General features: G+C 34.0%; 4 protein-coding genes across 5 annotated transcripts; 3 read left to right on the top strand and 1 right to left on the bottom strand.

The window, feature by feature from the left end:
- The first annotated feature begins 1,572 nt into the window (after positions 1 to 1,572).
- LOC128681838 (endoribonuclease CG2145-like) lies at positions 1,573 to 5,449 on the top strand. The gene is made up of 7 exons (XM_053766066.2): positions 1,573 to 1,871; positions 2,576 to 3,491; positions 3,651 to 3,762; positions 3,881 to 3,965; positions 4,221 to 4,364; positions 4,542 to 4,630; positions 5,021 to 5,449. Exons 1-7 carry the CDS (start codon positions 1,808 to 1,810, stop codon positions 5,252 to 5,254), a joined length of 1,644 nt encoding a protein of 547 aa, XP_053622041.1. The 5' UTR covers positions 1,573 to 1,807; the 3' UTR covers positions 5,255 to 5,449.
- Positions 5,450 to 6,145: 696 nt separating this feature from the next.
- On the top strand, positions 6,146 to 13,360 carry Nt5c (5' nucleotidase C). Of its 2 annotated transcripts, none has more exons than XM_053766080.2 (9): positions 6,146 to 6,927; positions 7,043 to 7,218; positions 7,463 to 7,690; positions 8,523 to 8,657; positions 8,911 to 9,068; positions 9,266 to 9,452; positions 10,102 to 10,242; positions 10,598 to 10,749; positions 11,339 to 13,360. In XM_053766080.2, exons 1-9 carry the CDS (start codon positions 6,777 to 6,779, stop codon positions 11,559 to 11,561), a joined length of 1,551 nt encoding a protein of 516 aa, XP_053622055.1. In that variant the 5' UTR covers positions 6,146 to 6,776; the 3' UTR covers positions 11,562 to 13,360. The 2 variants fall into 2 exon arrangements, with proteins under 2 accessions (XP_053622055.1, XP_053622065.1); XM_053766090.2 differs by having other exon boundaries at positions 6,161 to 6,927; positions 11,357 to 13,360.
- Positions 9,266 to 20,203, bottom strand: LOC128681854 (endoribonuclease CG2145-like). The gene is made up of 7 exons (XM_053766104.2): positions 20,183 to 20,203; positions 18,735 to 19,222; positions 17,773 to 17,884; positions 17,288 to 17,372; positions 16,162 to 16,314; positions 14,501 to 14,589; positions 9,266 to 14,197 (listed from the first exon to the last, which is right to left on the bottom strand). The coding sequence occupies exons 1-7, from the start codon at positions 20,186 to 20,188 to the stop codon at positions 13,961 to 13,963; spliced, it is 1,170 nt and encodes a 389-aa protein (XP_053622079.1). The 5' UTR covers positions 20,189 to 20,203; the 3' UTR covers positions 9,266 to 13,960.
- A 161-nt stretch (positions 20,204 to 20,364) lies between these two features.
- On the top strand, positions 20,365 to 22,018 carry LOC128681855 (uncharacterized). Its single transcript, XM_053766119.1, has 2 exons — positions 20,365 to 20,523; positions 21,549 to 22,018. Exons 1-2 carry the CDS (start codon positions 20,472 to 20,474, stop codon positions 21,938 to 21,940), a joined length of 444 nt encoding a protein of 147 aa, XP_053622094.1. The 5' UTR covers positions 20,365 to 20,471; the 3' UTR covers positions 21,941 to 22,018.
- The last annotated feature ends 206 nt before the right edge of the window (positions 22,019 to 22,224 follow it).

Here is a 22,224-nt window from a genome sequence, read left to right as displayed (position 1 = left end):
TGGCAAAAGTTACAAATTATTTAGTTACAAATATAACACAGACATTTATTGATAGGTATTTAATTTAAGTAGGTATTTAATGTCTGTGAATCATATACAGTATAAGGATGATGTCACATTAATATCACGATGACCGATGTGCCGTTTCAACATTCTTTGTTTCCGAATGTGTCATGTCAATGTAAATTTTTGGAATAAGAAAAAGATTCCTTCCTCAAGGAAACTGACGGATCATAATAACAGCGCGGTTGCAGAGCTCAAAATGGTCTATGAACCACCCCATATTGCTAATTATGCATACACGACGAAGTGCCGCTAAGAAAATTTCCGTTCTCGGAAATTTCCTTTAAGAATTTCCGCAAATTTGAAAGAAAAATTTAAGGAAACGATATGAAAAAAAATTCTCGGGTATTTCCGAGAATGCATTGCATTCTTAAATTACGCAAACGGCACATTGCTAATAGGGCATATTACGCAAATCTCAGCGCAGATGGCGTTACTGGTACAACTAAGGTACACAAACATTGCCAATGGAGGCAAAAAGCGCTAATTTTCAATATTGTTGCAAATTTACGACCAAAAATACTTTCTACATCGACATAGCAAAAGGCGGCAAAGCTTTTTGGACTTAACATACAGTACTGTACTCTGGCAGGATAAATGTGCAGTAATACTCCCTATTAAAACTAAATTGTTGTATACTCAAGTAGTGGCAACACTTTTACATATATCAATTATCAATCAACTAAGTCAAATGTCAATTGTGTCATCTATCTTTTTCTTCAGTTGTCTATAGACAAAAGTACAATCTCCCTATTTATTATCATAAAAAAAGATAAGGCTACTAAAGGCTGAAGTATGATTGCTCTTTTTCTGTCAAGACTAAATTTTGTAAAGTTCGATAGGTACTGACAAAATGTACTTTAACTTAAATTATTCTTAAATAAAAATAATTTTAACAGACTAAATCGAAAACGGTGGCCATCAAAATTCGTTTTGTCAGCTGTGACCGCATTGTTAGAGATCAATAATAATTTCCACTAAAATTCTTCGTCCATAGATAGGGTTGCCATACCGGTCATACCGGACAGAACAATGTCCGGTATTTTGAGAAAAGTCGGTACTACTGGTCACAAGCGCCTACAAAAGTAGGCACATGAAATCCCTCAAAGGCAAAATTATAATATTCATACCATTGTTTAATAAAGACTTCCTCAAAGTTAGCATAGTCTTGGCGAACACAATTTTATTACTGCATTATTATTGTTCAACATTTCGATTATTCCCGTTCCCGGACGAATGGGAAGTTTTATTACAAAAAATCATATATGAGGTACCTCACATAAAAAATTGTATACTTACATACATACATTAAAAAAAATATATTTTTTTCCCAAGTTAATTAAAATTTAAAGTTCCAATGTTAGAAAAGTTTAATCATATTAAGTAAGTATATTTTTTCATTAAGCGTCATTATTTTTCACCATTTATAAACCATAAATAAACAGTTTTATTTATTATTGATATTTTTTTGTTGTTGGTTGTCTTAAGGTAGCAAACTTAGTCACAAGTTCAACACTCACACGTTGATATAAACTATACGTAACCTGCGATAGACATCGTAATAATATAAACAAGTATCTATGCTAGTTGTGGACCATTCAACTTAAATTAACTACGTAATCAAGTCGTCTCGCGGTGATCCATTTTAAGGTCACTGTTTTTATCTATCTAGTCTTTGTTATAATAAATAGATATTTAAAGCGCACAGCTTTAAGTTGACATTTAATATATTTAATAAGTAGGAATGCAGAAATACATACACAATGTTTCTATTTTTTTACAAATACTTCTTTTTATGAGTGTTGGAGGTAAGTAATTTTTTAATTTTAAGTAGTATAATTTCCAACCACAGTTCTTTTAATAACTTAAAATAGCTTTCTTGTAAACATCTTGAAATATCTAAATAGCGCGAAATTTGAATCCCAAGGATAGTAGTAGTGTTGCTTTACACTTAGCTAGGTATTTTCCAAAGGAAATGATATCCTTCTATGAACTGAACATTATGTATGATTGGCATGTTTTCATATAGTTTTCATATCAAAACTGTTAATTAAGGAATGTGTTACCTAAGTAATCTAAAAATAATAATAAAAAATTACCCAAGAAAATAGATCGCGGGGCATTTTAGCTGTTTATTCGCGATTGCATCAGCTATTAATGCTGCTTTGCTATCAGATGTAACTATACTAAGACTAGTAGTTACATCTGACAGCATAATTATATTTCTTGGTGATGACTGTTTTTACCCATGCCGGATTACTATATTTTAGGAGCAATAGCTCCTAATAAAGTCTTCTTGGTCGTCTTTTCAAAGTTTTCAAAATGATTTTCTAAAAAACAATCTTTTACCCCTAATATAGCCTTTTGATAGTTACCTACCTAGGTACCTAGGTAGTTATGTTTGAAAGGGGTTAATTATACGTATATACTTACCAAATTCGACTTAGACTTTCGCATTTTTATTATTAGTATGGATAATATGGATTTTACAGTGATTCATTTTTTATTACAGGATTAGATTATGGAAAGCAAAAATATAATACGAATACTGACTTTTTACTACACGAAGGTAATCCGAATCCAAATCAACCGAACAGAGATTATAAAGCTCCACAAGCAGGAAACAATGGAAATACACAAACACTTAACTTTAATGAATTTCCTCCTTTGCGGACATCAACAACAACTTCGATCACTCAAACTGCAAAAAATGACTTTCCTCCATTAAAGTCACCTTTTCAAACTTCTCCGCAACCAAATAATGTTCATGCGGGTCCATCTGGAAAGCGGGACTATGTAGCTCCTCAATTTCCGACTCCAACAACAAAAAGCACCACTAAAAAGTTTCATTCGCCGCCAAATACTGTTCCCGCAGGATCATCCGGGAAACGAGACTACGTAGCTTCTCAAACTCCTACCCTCACACCAGGAACCACTGTTTCAACTTCTGGGAAAGTCAAAGATTTGATAAACTTTTACGACAGTAAAGGGAAAGGTCAAAATACTCCTCAAAAAGCTCCTAGTTATAGTTCCATTCTCCAAGGTTCTACCGGTGACAAGAATCCAGTGTCTAGTTTTTCGACTAATGCTATGGAACCTGTGACGCCACCGACACGGACAACTAGTTATACTCCAAAACCCTTGAGTTTTAGTTCGGTTGTAAGTGGATCGAAGCCAACCAACGCGGCAACCACAGCCAAACCTTATAACATTCGTCCAGGAAATCCAGTATTACCAAGTTCTATTGTAAGCAATAACAGCAATAAAGGAAATCAAGCAAGTAATCAAAATGGCCCTAGTGACTCAGTTTTACAAATAATGAGTGAAGAACTGTTGAGAAAAGATACAAATAATGCAGCTAAATATATCACAGTTAATTATCAAGGAAAAACTACTTCAGGCTCTAAAGAAGACAAAGCCCCTGGCCCGTAAGTATTTACAGTCTAATATCAAATTGTGGTTTATGCATTGCTCAAAATGCTCAACAAGCACTTGTTGTTTTTTTTTTACCAATTGGCAATTCTTATCTGATGATTTACTGACGTAATCTTTGTTTGATGATTACGTACTCTAAAATTATTTTCCAGATTACTAACCTTAAAAACTGATGTATGGAGTATACCAACGGTGGAAAAATTCGTACCTCTATTAGACAATTACGAAAGAGACACTTTGATCAACGAATATGTCACGCCTCAGGTAACTTTTGTGTTCTTATGCTTATTTTAATTTAAGCATATATGTATAGGTATTTATTATTTTTCTCATCTTTATATACCTATTTCATTGCATATAAACCAAATTTATTGATTCACAGGAAAAGAATGAAGAGAATGCTTTTATGGATGCAATAATGTCTACATCTGTGATACGCCATCTGATGAACTTTTTAAAAGAAAACGGTAATTGAGTTGAATTTGAGTATTAGTTACCACCTACCTACCGTCTTAGTAGCCTAGGCTATTGTTTTTGGTTTCATTAAATTAGCGATACAGAACATATGCAGCAATTTCAACAATTAGTCGTAATCATAACATGGTGACCTAATGCGCGTGTGTCCTTATGTAAGCCACCATGATTTTCATATGGCTAAAGGCGTGATATTCAAAATAATCTTACAAGAATTTGTAATTAGACACTATTTTTTTCGTTTCCAGGGTACGTAACTCCAGACCCTAAACAGCAAAGAGATTTCTTGAAACAGTTATGGTTCAGTTTGTACTCGAGGGGTAAAGGAAAAATCAGCAGTTCCGGATTTGAACATGTTTTTGTTTCAGAACTCAAAAATGGGGAAGTATCAGGTAGGGTAGGGAACCACGACATTTTTTTACGTTTTTTTCAATTTCTTACTACTTACTGTCCTTTGCGTTATTATTTGAAATAGTTTTCTAGAGTTTGTATAATTTGGCACTTTTGAATAACATACATGCAAATGTGCGTAATAAAACCTATATCTTTATTTTTATGTATTATTACAGGATTGCATAACTGGATCTACTTTTCGAAGGAAGAATCTACTAATCGTGTTAATTATCTAGGGTATCTAAAATACCAAGAAATGAATGATGTAAGTACCTACTTAATATTTTAAATTTAACTACATCTTACTATGGAAAAAAATCAAAGTTAAAATTACCTAAGTATACTTTCTCCCTTCGTCCATTTAATAATCAAACTTAACTAACCAGTTACAAGACGAACACTTTTTTCGCTTAGATTTTTTGGAAAGTTTCATATTTTAAAAGCTAACTTTATGACCTAATTAAAGACTCTTCGAGAAAGTTTAGATTCGGCAAAAGATAGTAATAACATGTTGTAACAAACATCGTCATACACTAAAATCCAAATATGCGCATTTACAATATCTAATCTCACTAACCACTTGTTAGTGAGATTACATATTTGTTTTTTAAACAAATTTACACATTTCACTAATACAGTTTTTTTATAATTTCAGAAAGGAGTTGTCATGAAATTACACTTCAATCAACAAGGCACTGACAAGCCTGTAGATAGCATGTTCATCGGGACTTCCCCTGAGCTCGAAATAGCGCTATATACGCTATGTTTTGTTACGCGTGCAGATAATGAATGTAAATTGAAATTAGGTGGAAAGGATGTCAATATAGCTACACACACATTCAGATATCGAAGTAAAAACTTAATTGGTAGTGCTTTTCCACAAATATAAATTTTATAAATAATATTTTTATTTGCTTCTAATGCGCGAATGCATTTTTGTAATATTCTATTTCCAATCATGCCATATTTTTGCCACAAAGTTGGATAAATCTATAGGCTTTAAGTTCCACTTTTACATGTTTCTAATAAAGTTAAGTAAACAAATAGATCTGTATGTAAATATATTTACTTAATAATATTTCAATGTGTGTATTTATTAGTGTTTCTACATACCCATCTAGACTATTATGCTCAGAAAAAATACTAAAGTATTAGTCCGTTCGTGTTGGTACGAACGGAACAGCATCTTCTGTTTGTCATATAAAGTTATTTTATTAGTACACAGTTTCACTCAGATGATAACATAAAATGCAGTATTTCTCAATCTATCGTATAGTAGGCATATAATTAATTCATATAATGAATCATATAAATCTGAGGCTGCAAACTCCATGGTTTGCCTGAGATTGTCATTGTCTTCTTCATTATATACTTTATTGCTGGTAAATAAAATTCATCAACTAGGTACATTTAATAAGTCAATGACTAAGTACCTGTATGGTTGCCTACACCAAATTCGCATCTGTCACGTCTTTTTATACTTTATAAGTAAATTCCTTCCTTTAGACAAAACACTAATTTATAAAGGTAATAATACCTTACGTAGCTACCGATTAATGAATTGTATTCTTAAATAAAAACAAGTTTTGATTGTTTATAATTTAGTCAATAATAAAGGATTATAATTTTAATTAGTATATGAACACCAAAGAACTTGTGTTTTATATGAGTTCTTTGATGAACTTTGACAATTTGTTCCACCTCCACCATACCTCCACATCCACATACTTATCTATATGTTACTTCCGGTTCCTGGTATAGTAAACATAGGTAACTACCTGCCTACCTGCGTATGTGGCTGTTTCTTCGAGAGGATCAGAATTGATAGCTCGCTCTAGAACTTTATATTCTAAATCTTAGATGCATATAATGAATATTTAGTAAAATGTTGTCAATAGTATTTTGCAATTAAATTTATTCATTTATTGAATTGAATTACAGCTCCCGTTAATCTTGAAGAAGTTAAAGCGAAGTTTACATTACTACATTACTTGCTTATGCCTGGCACAAACGTTAACCACGTCTTGTCAAAATTCGCGCACCAACACAATTTGTTTTTTAGTCAATCGGAAGTCTGGTAGTACCTATAGTTGTCCATTGTCATGATTAATATGTCATCGGCTTCATCGCAAGAAAACTGTCAATTTCATCTAACTGTCAAGTTCAAATAACTCAAGTCGTCCGCCTCGTTCGTCTCGCTCGTTCGTTTGTTCCTTTCGTCCACCAGCCAGTTAGTTTTGGAGAATCATGCATTTTAAACGTGAAAACCGTATTTTTTATTGAATTATTATGCAACGATATTCTTTTGTCTTTATTATCATAACATTAATTAACCCGTTATCTTAAATATTCTAATAAATTATTAAAATCTGCTTCTATACATTTAGTTTTATGAATGCTTTTATGTCATTATGAGCATTTTTAGCACATTTTTCGTAGGAATAAGGAGGGTAAATCGTGGTTACTTTATAAAATCTAATAAATGTGTACTTTTAAGACGAGAATACTCAACGCGGGAATTGTTGAAAGAAGCTTACTGCCGCACGAAGTTAAAATGTAGATGTGAGTATACAGCTACATATTATTTTAAATATAGTGTACCTACTAGGCAAAATATTTCTTACACGTGTGGTAACTTACGTACATTAGTTATATTAATAACTCATTTTTTATACAGCCAAAAAACTACCCCAAGATGTTAATCCAAAAGGTGTCTTTGCCTGCAATGAGTTGAACCTCTCAGAAGTTAAGGTATATGGATTTGACTATGATTATACCTTGGCTCACTACAAGCCTACCCTGGAACATTTACTTTACAACCTAGGTAGAGAGGTTCTGTTGGAAAAATATAAGGTAAGCAAAACAAAATATATATCTTTCATGTTATGACTTTTTTACATTTACACCTTCAAATATTGATCTAAATATGTATTATAAATCAAAATATTTATCATCTGCCAGATTATGCTTTTTGAAAAGCCATTTATTTCTCAAACCTCATAATATCAATGAGCTACTGTTTGTATCAAAAAGTCCACTATAACTAAGTTATTCATTTTATGTTATTGTATTTATTATATATCATTTAATATTCCAGTACCCACCGGAAATTTTGGACTTGGAATACAAGCCCAACTTTGCAGTGAGAGGGCTGCATTATGATATTGAGAAAGGACTACTACTGAAACTGGACTCATTTTTACAAATTCAGTTTGGAGCAGTTTACAGAGGACTCACACCAGTGTCCACTGAAGAAGTGCTAAAAATGTATAAAAACAGAATAATACCGATAGCTTATGTTGAGGGTGATATAAGAGCACATAAAGTAAGTACCTATTATGATAATAAATACATATTGACGATGTGCAACTAGATGTTTTCAATACCCTTAAAAAGAATTTAAAAAGAGGTAAGTTTTGTTATGATTTTGTTACATAAAAAGAATTGTATTTTTATTTCTTTTAAATTGTCAGAATGTTACAAATGATTCTCCTTAGTTCAAAATTCCATAAGGAAAACCTTCAAAATTATATGAAATATTAACTGCTGATAAGAATAGAATATTTCAAAGTATACATTGTATAGTGACTTATCTATCATCATTCAGTGTGCTAGACGGTGTGTCTAATGAGCGGCACTTGTAGGCAATCATTCATTTGTGCTCCCCTCATGTTGACACGAGTACACATGTGACATGTACTGATGTACAATTGTAAATAAAGTGTGCATGTATTTATATGTATTGTAAGCTGGGTAGATGTACTGTGTACATATATACATTATCTCCCATTAAGACAATACACACATAGATAATATATTACTGCTATTATTACACATTTGAATTTATGGCAAATTAAAATTATACTATTCATTTCAATAAGCATTAATATAGTATAGTTGACTATTCTAGACAGGCAATACTTGCTGTATATATAAGAATGATGTACCATGGAATTGGGTTGTATGGAGTACAATATAATCCCATATAATGTACTCATAAACAACCACTCTTGTGTTTTTTGTGGTAGGTACCACAGAAATCTCATTCTCTTGTCATAGGATTCCCAGGCAGAGCACCACATTGGCTGAGATTCATTAAATAAGTTTCTTAGTCTTTACCATAAATTGGATCATAATTTTGTATTTTTTATTTTCAGGCTAATCGAGCAAAGATGGTACATTTGGCAGATTTATTCTCTGTGCCAGAAATGGGATTATTGTGTAATGTAGCAGAGTATTTTATTAGAAATCATATTGATTACCACCCTGAAATTCTATTTTTGGATGTTAAGGTAACTTAATGATTTTATCCCTTTTATCTGGTACTGCACTGGCATCAAACTATTACTAAACAAACTAATTTATGCAAAATGTTTTTCCATGTCATTATTATTCGGGAAAACCCATTCTATATATTATATTGATTTAAAAAAGAAGTCCCTGGCCCACTGTAAAATTATTTGAAAATAGCTAAAGTAAGAATGCAGACAAAACAAATTCTTCTTTGGATGAACTAGTTTGGTTTTAATATTTTCTGGATTTCAGAACTCTGTACAAAGTTGTCACCTGCTGATGCATAAGATAGTGGCACAAAACGTCGAAGAATACATAAGGCCCAATCCAGACTTGAGAAAGTACTTTCAAATGCTTCAGAATAGTGATAAAAAGTTGTTCCTAGTAACAAATAGCCCTTTCCATTTTGTGTAAGTATAGTACAGAAAATATAGGAAATATTGAACCTCTATAAAGTAAGGTGAAGGAAATAATTCTAAATATAAAAAAAGAAATATGTATACAAAAAGTCTGTCTACTAGTATGTATTTTCATTTGGATATAAAAATAGGTAATGAAACTTAATTACATTAACATTTTAATTATTCTTTTATATTGTGATTTGCAGTAATGCCGGTATGGAGATGTTAGTGGGACAAGATTGGCGAGATTTTTTTGACGTGGTTATAGTTAATGCGAATAAACCGAAGTTTTTCGCCGAAGTTTCTAGACCGATTCGAGTTTTTGACAAAAATGCCAATACACACATATGGGAAAAGGTCACGTCGCTCGATAAAGGAATTATTTATTATGAGGTATGTGAGACCATCTATGTATTATATAATGTAGCACCGCATGATGCTGTCTGATTGTTTACACAAAGGATCTTGTTATTCTTGGTTGCTCTATTTGGTGTTTTGCGAAGTACGCTAATTTAATTGCCATTACTGAAGTATGATGTGTCGTAGCACAAAGCATTCAGATTTACATGATTTAGTATTTTTGACATTATGGACAGAACTGAATTTTAAATTATGGACTTATATACTGAATTTTGTCTTGAGAAGATTATATTTGTATAATTAAGTATATATTTAAATTTTGTTAAAAATATAAGATTTTGGTTTAATGCATGTTTGGCCAGATGGCTCGAAATTAGCAGGATCACAGAATTTAGTGTGACACTTTGAATCCGTTTGTGGCCCAAAATTATATCTAAACAATAAGACTGGATCTGGCAACCCTACATCAAAATCAGCCAATATACTATAACAACTATAATTTAAAAAATCGATAGGCGCAGTCCTTTCCGTGATATAGCCAAGCGATCAAGAAACCCAGCATTGGACTATAGTAAAACGGCCAATGGCGTCTATGTATATTACACCACAGTTTGAGGCACCTTAAAAATTAGTTAATAAATAAGGAATGTTTCTTATATTTGTGATGGTGGTTGTGTTTCAGGGCACAGTGAGACAGTTGCAAGATCTGACGGGGTGGAGCGGGCACCAGGTGCTGTACTTCGGGGATCACCCCTACAGCGACCTCGCCGACGTCAGCCTCGAGCACGGCTGGCGCACCGGCGCCATCATCAACGAGCTCACGGTGTGTGGTTGTATTGTCTCATACACACATATCACAACGTCACCAGTGTACTTCGGGACCAACAACAAAGTTTAATGAGATTCATACATTTGTTCGAATGCCTTGACGCGAGGTTTACGCCGCCAGTGCAGTCAAGATTGTCACTTGATGACATGCAGTTATCCACTTCTTAGGATGTTGACTCGGCTTCTAATATGTACTTTGTAAAATTTTCTAAAAGCATTTGAGTTACCCCCAACGTGTTTACATACGTGGAGATTGAGAGCCGCCTGCGTTCCATGCACATTTCAACAATAACCCTGAGTGGTCATGATTATAAAAAAATACATCTCAAAGAATGTTAAATATGTTTCAGCACGAGATCAACACGTTGAACATGCAATCGTTCAAAGAGAACGCGAACTGGCTGCAGATGCTGACGCAGCTGATAGAGGACCACCAGGACTATAAGGATCCGGAAGCTGTCCAAGTGCTCAATGAGTGGATGGCCGAGAGAGACATGCTCAGGTTAGTAAATAGATGCCAGATATCTTTATCCTTTTCTTACTTTTTCCCATGAGGACAATTTTCCATGGCCTCTTGATTGGGCCTATTAGTTAGATACCAGATTAAAGGAACAGATTTAGAAGATGTGTAGGGCAGATCTATCACTTTGCTTTGTTCAGGTCGAACATATCACATAGCTCCCGCTACAGGCACTATACCTATTAATCCTATCTTGTGAATATCAACACCGCGATCCAGTATTTTCATTCCAACCATAAGCGCCATCTGTCCAATGTATTGCGAACTTTCTCTGTTGACTGACATGGACTGTGTCGGCATGCGTCTGCGGTGTTATGCGCCATAAATGTTGCTACAAAGGCAGTTGTGGTTTGGTTAGCGATGGTGCTTGCTGGTGTTAGCTTAAAGGAAATTTTATCAAAATCCTAGTAACAAAGATCCTAACACACAACCAAACTGTACTGTTTACTGTTTTAAATGTGTATTATTTATTGTTGTGATTATATGTTGTAATTGCTATTCTAAATTTGTTTGTATTTCAATTGGCTCTGTAAATAACGCTCACCTGTATCTTTTCATGCTATCATTTTAGGAATTATATCGATTCCAGGAATAACACCAAGGCAGTGTTTAACCCTCAGTTCGGCAGTGTATTCCGGACTTACCACAACCCTACCTACTTCTCTCGGCGACTCTTTAGATTTGCCGATATCTACACCTCAAATATAACTAATTTACTTAATTATTCACTCACACATACGTTTTATCCTCGACGTGGAGTCATGCCACACGAATATGGCTCATATTTTGTTTAGTTTTAGGACACAACTGGGTTTACCGGTAAGCAAAAATGAATATCCTTTTGTTGAGACTATCAAGAAGCTGCTTTTGTGTAATTAGTTTCTTAATTCTTTTTGTATTTTTAGACAATATTTTCAATCATTTTTTATTTATATAAACTGTTTGTAAATAAAATGTTTATTTGCTGACAATTATTAACTAAATGATCTACAAATTATTTTACAAATGTTTTGCTAATATAGATCGGGTTATTGTGTTCTTTGTTTAGAAATGAGATCATGTTAGAATATAAGTATTCAGCCAACTATATTCTAGTCAAAAGTATTTAATACTGTCTCGTAAACGTTAAGTTTGTTAATTTTGTAGTAGTAGTTGTACCATATATTTTGACTCAATTAATCCTATATTTATATTCTAATTTATTATGTTGAAATATTTTTAAACAAATCTGTTATTTATATTGGAAGGGTTTTTCGAAATTCCACTAAAACATATACAACCTATTAGAAAAAAATTATGTAAACTTAGTATTAGTCGTAAAAAACATATCTTTTTTGTCAATTTGTAACCCGTTCAACGAATACGTATTGAATGGGGGCTAACGCCAGCGAATTCTCCGAATTTTTCACGTGCGCAGGAAATGAGCACTGTTGTGCTCAATGCAAACGTTAAAATTTTCCTTGCCGCTTGACCAGTCCAAGATGGTCAATTGCTGCTCTAGTGTAATTCATAGTATCTTTCTAAAGCTTGACATTTAAAAATCATCTTTTGGCAAAATGTCGGAGCCTTAAAATTAAAAGAAGTGAATTATTTGCGTCAGCGTAGAATTGTGGCAAATTTTCTGACGTTAGCCTCCATTATAAGATTAATTTTACTTTGAAATAACTAGATCTAAATGTGAAACTATTTGAGATTCGGGGATGTTTAATGGTGAAGTTTGTATTATAAGTGTAGTGAAATAAATTCGTTGTATATTTTGACTTAGAAACTCGGTATCTGGTTTTCAAAATTCATTAATGCATTGTGACCACTCATTTACGCTTTCTATAATTGTTATATTACATTCGACAGATCCGACTACCAACGACTGTTTTTCGATAGATTCAGTATTTTCGGAAGCATTTTACTATACAACTATTCAACTATTAAAATAACTGTAAAATAAATGAACATGTAACTAATGTTCTAGCTACTATAGGTGTTAATCATAGTCATTTGTATACGTAGTTTAATTATATCAATAGTTGGTTTACATAATAACTATACTCCGGGAAATTGTGTGGCCATTGTAGTAGCGTGAGCTCTATACTAAGGTTAGATACCTCATTTAAGTACGTAGATAAATTACAGTAACATAATAGACGAAAGGTATCCAATTCACCGTTGATTTGCTGAAAACCACTATTGTGTTATTCTTTACATATATACGAAAAAACAGCATCTGAACCAAATGTGTACATTACTAAATTAAGAAAAAATAATAAACAAACAAATGCATCTTTTTCTTATGAAAATATATTATGACAACCTGTAGTTACCCACTGCCTATGTACCTAATTCAAACTATTCAAGAGTTCCTTAGATATAATGTTTAAGAAAACTTCGATGAATCCCATTTATTTAAGTTGTTATGTCCTTGATATTTAGATAACAAATTTGTATCCTCAATTGAGTCATCAACTAGACAATAAATCATTAAAATTATCATCAAAACTGAGAATTGTGTTATCTTTATCACATCACGGACGAATATTCGAATATCCAGTTATACGTATTGTACTGTTTTCTATAAAAATATAGTCTTGAAAATATCGTTTTGTGTTTATATTATTCCCCATTTACTAATCTTATTCGTTGTATTATCTTGAAGTCGTGACATGACCTGCGACATTTCTATCGATAACAATAATTTCGAAACAGATATACAATTCGCCGAAATTACACTACTCTATATATGATTTATTTTTTGGATTGTTGGATAAGAAAATAACTGTGCAAGATTTTTGTTTCTTTATACTTACATCCTATAAGTAAAAAATCTTGTATAAAAAATATAAACACATTTAACTAATACATTAAAAGTATAAATTCTCAGTTTACACGTGACAGAGGTTTTACAGCAATCGTTTCGAATAAATTTTGATAAGAGTAAATGATTTATTCAGTCGAATCTTAATCATTTGATGCAATAAAGAAATAAATAAATATAAACTTAGGTTTGCTAAAAATACACTATCGGCGACCTCGCGAGTCTCGAATGTAGACGCGAATTAACGTAGATTGCGCAGATTATTATGAGCTTTGTATTACCGCCAGGGAAAATCAGTAATGTACGTTGAACTCGCCATGGTGGACAAACAAGCTAATACTGTATTTCTAGCAATATAAACATTCTTATCGAATCAGTATAACATTAGAATTGAGGGTAAGCCGTGTCAATGAGCTTAACGTTTTCTGCAGTAAGGGTTTTGGTTTGGATGCTAAAGTTGACGTTGTTATAACGGAGGTTGCAGGGCCTGTCGGGGCGCGCCATGAAGCATAGCGTGTATAGAGCGGTCTCGAGTTCGGGGGAAGTCCCCACAAACATTGTCACCTCTGGCGCGTCTTTAGTCTCTGACAGGATCGAGTGCTGCTTCAGTATCATGCCTTTCTGTAATAGTCAATCGATTTTTGTGTTAAAAGTTTATATCAATATCGCTGTGGGTTCTTCTCCTTTCTTCTCATTTCTGAATATATTATAATATATAAAAATATATTTTAATGGGTTTGGTATGGGCACAAGCTCTCCAACTTATTAATATGTACTTAATCAATCCAAATAATATGTACTTAATTATTTGATGTATTTAAGTACAACGCTCGTTGAACCGTATTTTGTTTTATTTGTTAAAATATCTGTGTTTACACGAATCAATGAACAAAACATTACTGAAGTCGTAAAAAAACTACTTACCCCAGCGAGGTCGAGTTTGTTGATGTACCCGAGGTAGTTCGCTTTGTGGTCCAACTCGCGTTTGGCAAAGAACAACCAGCTGTGCAGACCTACAAGTCAATATTAAAGTGTGATTATTTCAAGAAATAGGGGTATTGTTAATAGCACTTTATTATTCCGTAGCCAATAGCACGGAAAAATAAAAAAAAAAGTTTATTATTCCATGGTTAAACATAGCTAGCAATAGGAAGAGGGTAAAATGCAAAAAATTGATCTAATTGTCATTTCAAAAATTTAGATTTGTTTTGCATATTTTCCTCAGTTCTCATTTTTAAAAAGTGCACAGTAAGTAAATACCTATCTGTGAAAAATGCACGTTTTGCAAAATGTAACTTGTCATCCTATGTATCTTTGTTGAGATAAGGCTTAGTTTTTGTTAGCAAATCGTAACAACACACCTCCGCATGGTGGTACTGAAACTAGCGGAGTTGCTCTTAGCTATTTGCGAGTATAATATCTTCAAATGCATATTACATTTGGGGTTATTAAAGACAATGGTTGTAATGTAATGGGTCGGTCTGTTATTTAGGAACATAAGTTGATACGTCTGTCTAGTCTGTGAGTCAAAGTAGATCATAATTGGCAGTGCGTAGGTTTGCTCCTGCTATTGTCTTGATAATGTAAACTGATACATCAGTGTAGGTACCTATTGTTTACGATATCACACATGTACCTACCTAAGTACTATATTTATTTTTATCTTGTAACTCAAGTACCTGCAATATATGATAATATTTTTATAATTAAGTTACCTATAACCACTAAAGTTTCCCGAAGAAAATAAATAACCTTAGGTATCTACCTACAACTTTTCTCGTATAAGAGACCACGCACCTATAAGTATTTCTTTCAAGAACCAGATGTCGGTGAGCTCAAACATAAATCAATCAATTTACATGCATGCACGTGTGCGCGCAACGTATGGAATCTTACCTTGCATACATGTATTTTTTAAGGGCATTTATAAAATCATCATTATAGGTGAGATGATTTATTCACCCCCTCGCAATTCTGCGCCTTTAATAATCTGAGCTTCTTTGTCTTTTAGTATTTTTGAGCGCATATTCTTTAGTATTATTTAAAGTATGTCATCGATTCTCATATAAAAAATAGCATAATGTTTGATTGATCTGAATTGCGGTTGGGAGATGCGACGGAACCCCATCCTCGGTCGGGCGGGAAAAATTCTGTAGAAAAACTCCTTTACAACTTTCTTACCTCTCAGGATGGGAAGTGAATTTTAAAAATAGAATTTAATTCCGCCTCGAACAATTTGGTATAGAAAAACTCGATAAAAAAGAAAATGTTACAATATTGTAGTTTATCAACAGCCGCTGCCTTTGTATGTTCCATGTTTTAAATTTAAAAAAAGCTGGAAATGGTAAATTTCTTTGGTTCCATTCGTTCTAAAAATCTCGATTGAAAATCATCGTTTAAAATCTAGTTTAAAATTATCAATAAATATTTTAGAAAAAAGCTATGTACCAACCATGTATGTATGTACCAACTCCTACATATTTAACTTTTTTTAACTTTTCACGCTTATTTAACTTTTCACGATACCATAACCTTCACGAGCCTTCACGATATCATAAATAGCAAGCGGAGGTAAGTATACTCACCGAGTACGGTGTCTGATTTGAGCTCAGCCATGAAGATCTGCTCGAAGGCGCAGCTGCATTTGCATAGGCCGGTCCAGTGGCGGGCGTACTTTGTGAACCAGATCTTTTTGAGGAGTTCCACTTGCTCAGGGTATTCGTTCAGTTGGGTCAGACCTGAGATAGGTATACACATCAATTTAAGGGATATATGTGTCAATATCGACATATAATCAATATCGTTTATGCGAAACAAAAAATAATATGTGTATGGCAAACAGGCATGTGGCCCACCCGATGGAAAGTGGTCACCACAGCCCATCAGCGCCTGTAAAACCAATTGTTTCACACAGGCGTTGCCGACTTTTTCCAACTACTTATTAATTATTTATACTTTGTAGGCACTAGATTTCAAACCTGCTTATTACACAATCGTGATGTTGTTGCTAAGACCCTTGACCACATGCAAAAGTACCAAGTTTTAGTACCTCCCTGCAGTAAGACATGGATTGATTCATTTTATGCGCGTGTGTTACAGAGTGAACTAAAATGCTATTTCACTCTATATATGGCATAGCTGTCCGGACTTTCTGGAATAAGTTAGCTAAGTCAGCGTCAAGTTAATATAAAATGTAACAAGTTGTAGTGAAAGGAGGCTAAAGGTGTGTCTGGGAATATTTCTTGAAGGTGGAAAATACTATCGATAACATTGTCCTCATGTGGGCATTGTTTGTTTTGGTCAAGCCAATAAATAAATACTTCTGTAGTAAAAAAATACTCCATACATTACATTGCTAGCGGCAACAATGAATGAATGACAAACTGAAGGCAACTTTGCATACTCGCGCGGAACCAGAACATACTTAGTTTGCTCTATTAGTTAGGAAATATGTAACAATCTACTAGCACCAATGGTTTAATGGTATACATGGCATTTTAGCTATGTGCGCGTGTGTAGCTTGTGTTGCGATTGTGGTAATGGAATGTACTACTCATCAATTAAAGTAAGTAGGTACTAAAACTAAGTAGTTTGTTAAAGGACCCACCTGATGTTCATTACCCATAGGAAAAAAAAAATCACGTATTTACTTTTTTTTGTAGGTATGAACATTGACAACTCAAGGTTCGTAATTATATTAAGTAGATTTACCTTTGCTGACTAGGAAAGTCATGAGGCTCCTAATAGGGCCAGTAGCCAGTATAGTGTTTATGTATGTGACTTGTTCCGTTTCCTCCTGCAACATGAGATCATCATTCACATTATAATAAAGGTGAACTCCATTGTGTATATGAAGTTGCAATTAAGTATTTGATGCTAACTCGATATTTTTTTACCAAGTATGTAGATTAGGTATGTGACGTTGTGGCATATGACATTTAGTCAAAAAATAATTGGTCCCTAAATTCGAAATCCTATTTTAGCGAGTTGTTATTACTAATAAGTGTCAGATTTTATTCAAGTCACCTGAAGGTATCTGACATGACTTACGACTACCGCCATATAGCAGATTGTAAGTGATTACTTGTTTACTTTATACTGACACATAATTCTTCCACTGGCAACTTTATTTTTTTTAAAAGAAAATATATATATTTGTGTTTGTATTACTCATTTGAATATACATATTAACTCACATTTGGTGTGACGAACTCTGGTCTAATCACATTTTTGTGGTAGTTATCGAACAGGGCGACGAAAGGCCTTATAGTAGGTCCATTCCATACGTTTTCGGGCACGTTCAGAAGACTAAAACAAGAAAGTTATATAAGTTTTAAAATACAATGCATATATATAATTACTAAACCGCTATTAGTTATCTTAAATGGGTTATCTGGACTCTAGGAACCTAATTAGGTAAATAAGACGACCTAGAATACCAATTCTGAGTAACCTACTGAGACTTTATCTGTTTTTGTAGAATAGTTCATATTATATTAAATGATATTATAAGTATAAGTTATACTTATCATAATCAAGTTGATGTATTAGGTGTTAAATAAATAGGGAGTGAGAGGTGATTTTTTTTTACTGATAACATTGGCACCTCACTTTTTTATAATATTTTATACCTATTCACTTTCTTTTTTATAAGTATTTAAAAAAGACATTCTGTGATTTCATTAAATCATTTGGTACAATTAACTTTGAGTGAATTTATCAGACTCTAAACTTGGTAGGTTCTTCGCAATTCAAAAGTTTATGCTATGCTAATCACCTATGACTTCATTGTACGAGGCATGATTTCATCTTGTAAAGTTTGTGAGTGTTATGAATGTTGGTATAGCGGTAGCTAAAACGATGGATATTAATTATGGAAGTAATTTGATTATGTTATATGATTACCTACTGATGTTATATTTTAATGTTGATTAAACTCATCATCAACGATAAATTAAGTAGGTATAAGTATTTTAATCTCATCTGTCTAGGCCCTAGACTCTAGGGCTAATATCGCATTTCGCAAGATATGGTAATATAGTTAATAAGCAAGTACTTTATATCTACTAGATCGTTAGCGTGACGTTTAATAAATAAATGGCCGGTCGTCTCGGTATTCAGGCGGTGGTAATGAACATGCCTGTCCACAGTGACTTACTTCGATTGTGCCTCGTCGGTCTTCGACATGGGACTGGTTTTGCCTTGCAGATTGATCTGAATGTAGTTGAATGCGTTGTTTATATCCGCGTTGAACATCTCCTCGCTCACCCTGAGCAGGTCATCGTCAGTCGTGGAGTCCTGCACCTGTTTGAGGAGGTCATCGTAACTTTTCTTCTTAGCGTAGTCTACCACTCCTCCGACTACAGTCCCGATTTGCGACAGAGTATTCGACGCTGAGTTTCCCTGTTGGCCGCCGTTGGCTACTTGGTTGGTGATGAGGTTTGGTAGTATTTGGTTGAAGATTTGTCCAGCAGCATGAGTGAGGTCGTCAGCGCGCGTCGCCGCCAAACAAAACAGGAAAATAAACGTGATTTTCATGGTCAAGTGTTGAATGAGTACGTTGAGTGTGTTGGGATCACGGCGCACTAGTGATCTCTGCGCCCGCGCCGGCCCGGCAGCATCGTGCGACCTCTGGCTTACGTCACCCTGGTCATGTGTACTTGTAGGTATTATGTAGATATGGTGCGGTATTGAGATTCAGTCTAGCGCTGCCGACTTCCAGATTTTGCTTCATCATATGAAAATTTCTTTTTATTTGTTCAAATTACTGAACTAATCTAGACTGTTATAATGAGAAATGTTGGTACCTACAGCCAAAAAGACTGGTAGATATCAAAATTCAGCGAAACAACCGTTATCTTACCGGTTTCAAAATACATATTTATAAAGCTATTTATTCATATTCATCTCCATGTCAATGAACCAATAAATAAAGACCATTTGATTGAAGGTATCTAGGTAGTTTCGCGCTGCGTGTCTGCTTCTCTATTTGAACGTGTTGAACGTAATAAAATACTGAATGATATATGAAAATCATGTGCTTTTCACCAATCAGGATGATTCGTGAATAAGTTTTTACATTTACTCCGGAAAACTTACATAAAAATAATAGTTATGGTATAAAAATACACAGTAACGAAGTAGCTACTTTTTCTATATTAGTAGGTACCTCAATAGAAAATGTACCAATTCCTATTATTGTTAATTGTCCAGAATCCTATTTGATAGGATGATAATTCATATTAATAGACGTACTAAGAAAAAAAGAAAGTCGCCAGAAAAGAGACATTACCTGGCGGTCGCAGGCGAGCGCGCATCTGAAATGCAACAATCGCGTGCGCCCGCGCCGGGAAAATCTCAACTTCACGTCATGTTTTATGCATCGAGCGGCTTCCAGCACCGTCCGTAGATCAACATCGACACATCACTTTAGATGGGGTATGGAGTTTTGGACAAAAATACTATAACAATTTGCATAAGCATTGCTTGTTCAAAATTATCAGGATCTGTGTTGATTATACTTAACTATATACGCTGGTATAATTTGAGGGAGTAAATTATAAATTAGTATTAATTTATTATCTACTATTAGCACCAAAAGCTTACCACCATTAGCTTATATTACGCCAAAAATCATGTCAATCTAACGCTTCATTTTGATGTAAAAGAAGGACAAACATTAACATAGTTCCAAGACATTAACAAATTGTTGTTATTATTGTATGGCTCAAAAACCTGTTAATCTATACCGAGAACATACTTATCGCAGAGGCCATTGCTGAGGTCACCGAGCGCGCAAGTTTAGACTTGGCGAAGTGTATCGCAGTCGAAATATTGCCTACATTCAGTCAGTATTACATCTAGGAAGCTGCTGGATTGCTTTTAATGAGAGGACATGATGAAGGCCGGTGTACTTGTGTTGTTGTGCTTATATTGCTCTGTGGAATGTAAGTACTTATATTTATTTACGTTGTTTTCTGCGTTGTAAGTATTTTCCACTTAATTGCATTGTATATGTTTATGTAATCACAGACTTTGCTTATATATACAGTTTTCCAACGATTCAATAACAAATCACAAAGTGTTTCCATCATAACAAGTCACAGAATTCTTATCCTTATACCTATACTTAAATATTATAAATAAATTCCTGTGCCGGGTCTATCTGTCTGTTCTCAAAAATTACTACACAGATTTTCAATCAAAATCAAATCAGAAATTAGGCCTTCACAGGCTCAAACTACTAGCATTTCGGAACGACCACTGCTGAGAAGAAATGCCGAAAGAAACTCATTCAAACAGTGTTGGTCCCTATTATGCCAGAAGGGCTTACCATTTTTTAAATATAAATTTATGTATAATTTTTTATCAGTAATATAACAATGTAAGTACACAATAAACCGGCCCCCAGTTCATGACAACAGACGTCTAGTAGATTAGGGTCTAAACTATACTTACTTTAGTAACTAACAAGACTTACTTTAGTAGTAAACAGTATACTCTACTCTAGTATACTTATTGTCTTTCATTTTCAAACGATAAATAGAAATTTGCACAGAAAATATTGTAAAACATTTTTGATTGAGTAGGTACTTATTAAGTAACTATGATACATATTTTATCAGAATTATATACGTCAATAAATTTTTCGATTTAGAGAAAGTAAGATTTATGTAAGAGTAAGTACATTATTAATCCATATCTGTTGTTAATGCTGGTCACCTTACGGATTGAAAGTCTGCCTCGGGCTTCGGTTTCGATACGTACTGTAACCTTTATGATCGAAAGTTGTAAATATAAGTGAGAGCAATATATATAATATTAAAATAAAAATGACTTAGTAATAAAGGAAGTAATATTATGCATCCACCACATGCTTCGTCAAAAGGTCACAAGCTTCGTCAAATGGATTCTAATATTGCAAAATCTAAAAATGTTTTATAGCTTACTAACTTTTTGAAATATTTTTCAGGCCGTAAAACGTATACGCCTGTCGACAAAAATGCGAATTTGGCCTTTATCAACATGGAGGGTGGTGGGGGGACACGGCCTCCGGTGAACCAGCCACAACAGCCGCCCAGTTCTCCCGCGAAGCCGCCGTCTCCCACAAATGTTCAACCTCGCCCAGTCTCCCCTACGCAACCGCCTGTGAAACCAATAGTCACTGTAGTTGCACCCACGCCGGCTCCTACTCCGAAACCTACTCCTGCAGTAAAACCTCAAGTGAAGCCTCAAGCTAATCCTACTCCGTTAACTACTCCAGGGCCCGGCACCGTCAAACAGCTAGTTAATTTCTATGACAGCCAGGGCAAAGGTAGTCCGATAAGACCATACAGTTATAGTCAAGCCGTTAAGCAGGGATAATCTATGAATAGTTTTAATTGTAATGAACAAACTTTCGAAATGCACAAATAAATTGAATAAATTTTAATGCTGATCGAATTTGCATTTAATTTAATAAACTAGTATCTTTCTTAGTTCCCGTAACGAGGAGGAGTTAGGTGGTGGTAGGTGGTAACAAACACTTTTTGCTGCAGGTTTGGATTACAAAATAGGCCAAATAAAACTACAATACAAGATTAAAATTTATTTGCTCCGATCATATAAATGAAACAGATCATCGGTCTCATCATATATGTATGGAAAGT

This window comes from Plodia interpunctella, chromosome 2 (genome assembly GCF_027563975.2).
Source record: "Plodia interpunctella isolate USDA-ARS_2022_Savannah chromosome 2, ilPloInte3.2, whole genome shotgun sequence".
Classification (NCBI taxonomy): Eukaryota; Metazoa; Arthropoda; class Insecta; order Lepidoptera; family Pyralidae; genus Plodia; species Plodia interpunctella.
This window is presented reverse-complemented; position numbering and strand designations above follow the sequence as displayed.

Bases quoted from the DNA above. Each gene is read 5' to 3' on its own strand.
- LOC128681854 (XM_053766104.2), bottom strand. The intron at 17,373-17,772 runs GTGAGTTAATAT...CTCATGTTGCAG, and splicing joins CAGAGTTCGTCACACCAAAT to GAGGAAACGGAACAAGTCAC. The intron at 16,315-17,287 runs GTAAATCTACTT...TACCTATCTCAG, and splicing joins GACTTTCCTAGTCAGCAAAG to GTCTGACCCAACTGAACGAA.
- LOC128681838 (XM_053766066.2), top strand. From the start codon at position 1,808: ATGCAGAAATACATACACAATGTTTCTATTTTTTTACAAATACTTCTT. The intron at 1,872-2,575 runs GTAAGTAATTTT...TTTTTATTACAG, and splicing joins TCTTTTTATGAGTGTTGGAG to GATTAGATTATGGAAAGCAA. The intron at 4,365-4,541 runs GTAGGGTAGGGA...GTATTATTACAG, and splicing joins CAAAAATGGGGAAGTATCAG to GATTGCATAACTGGATCTAC.
- LOC128681855 (XM_053766119.1), top strand. From the start codon at position 20,472: ATGATGAAGGCCGGTGTACTTGTGTTGTTGTGCTTATATTGCTCTGTG. The intron at 20,524-21,548 runs GTAAGTACTTAT...AATATTTTTCAG, and splicing joins CTTATATTGCTCTGTGGAAT to GCCGTAAAACGTATACGCCT.
- Nt5c (XM_053766080.2), top strand. From the start codon at position 6,777: ATGAGCATTTTTAGCACATTTTTCGTAGGAATAAGGAGGGTAAATCGT. The intron at 7,219-7,462 runs GTAAGCAAAACA...TTAATATTCCAG, and splicing joins TTCTGTTGGAAAAATATAAG to TACCCACCGGAAATTTTGGA. The intron at 9,453-10,101 runs GTATGTGAGACC...GTTGTGTTTCAG, and splicing joins AAGGAATTATTTATTATGAG to GGCACAGTGAGACAGTTGCA.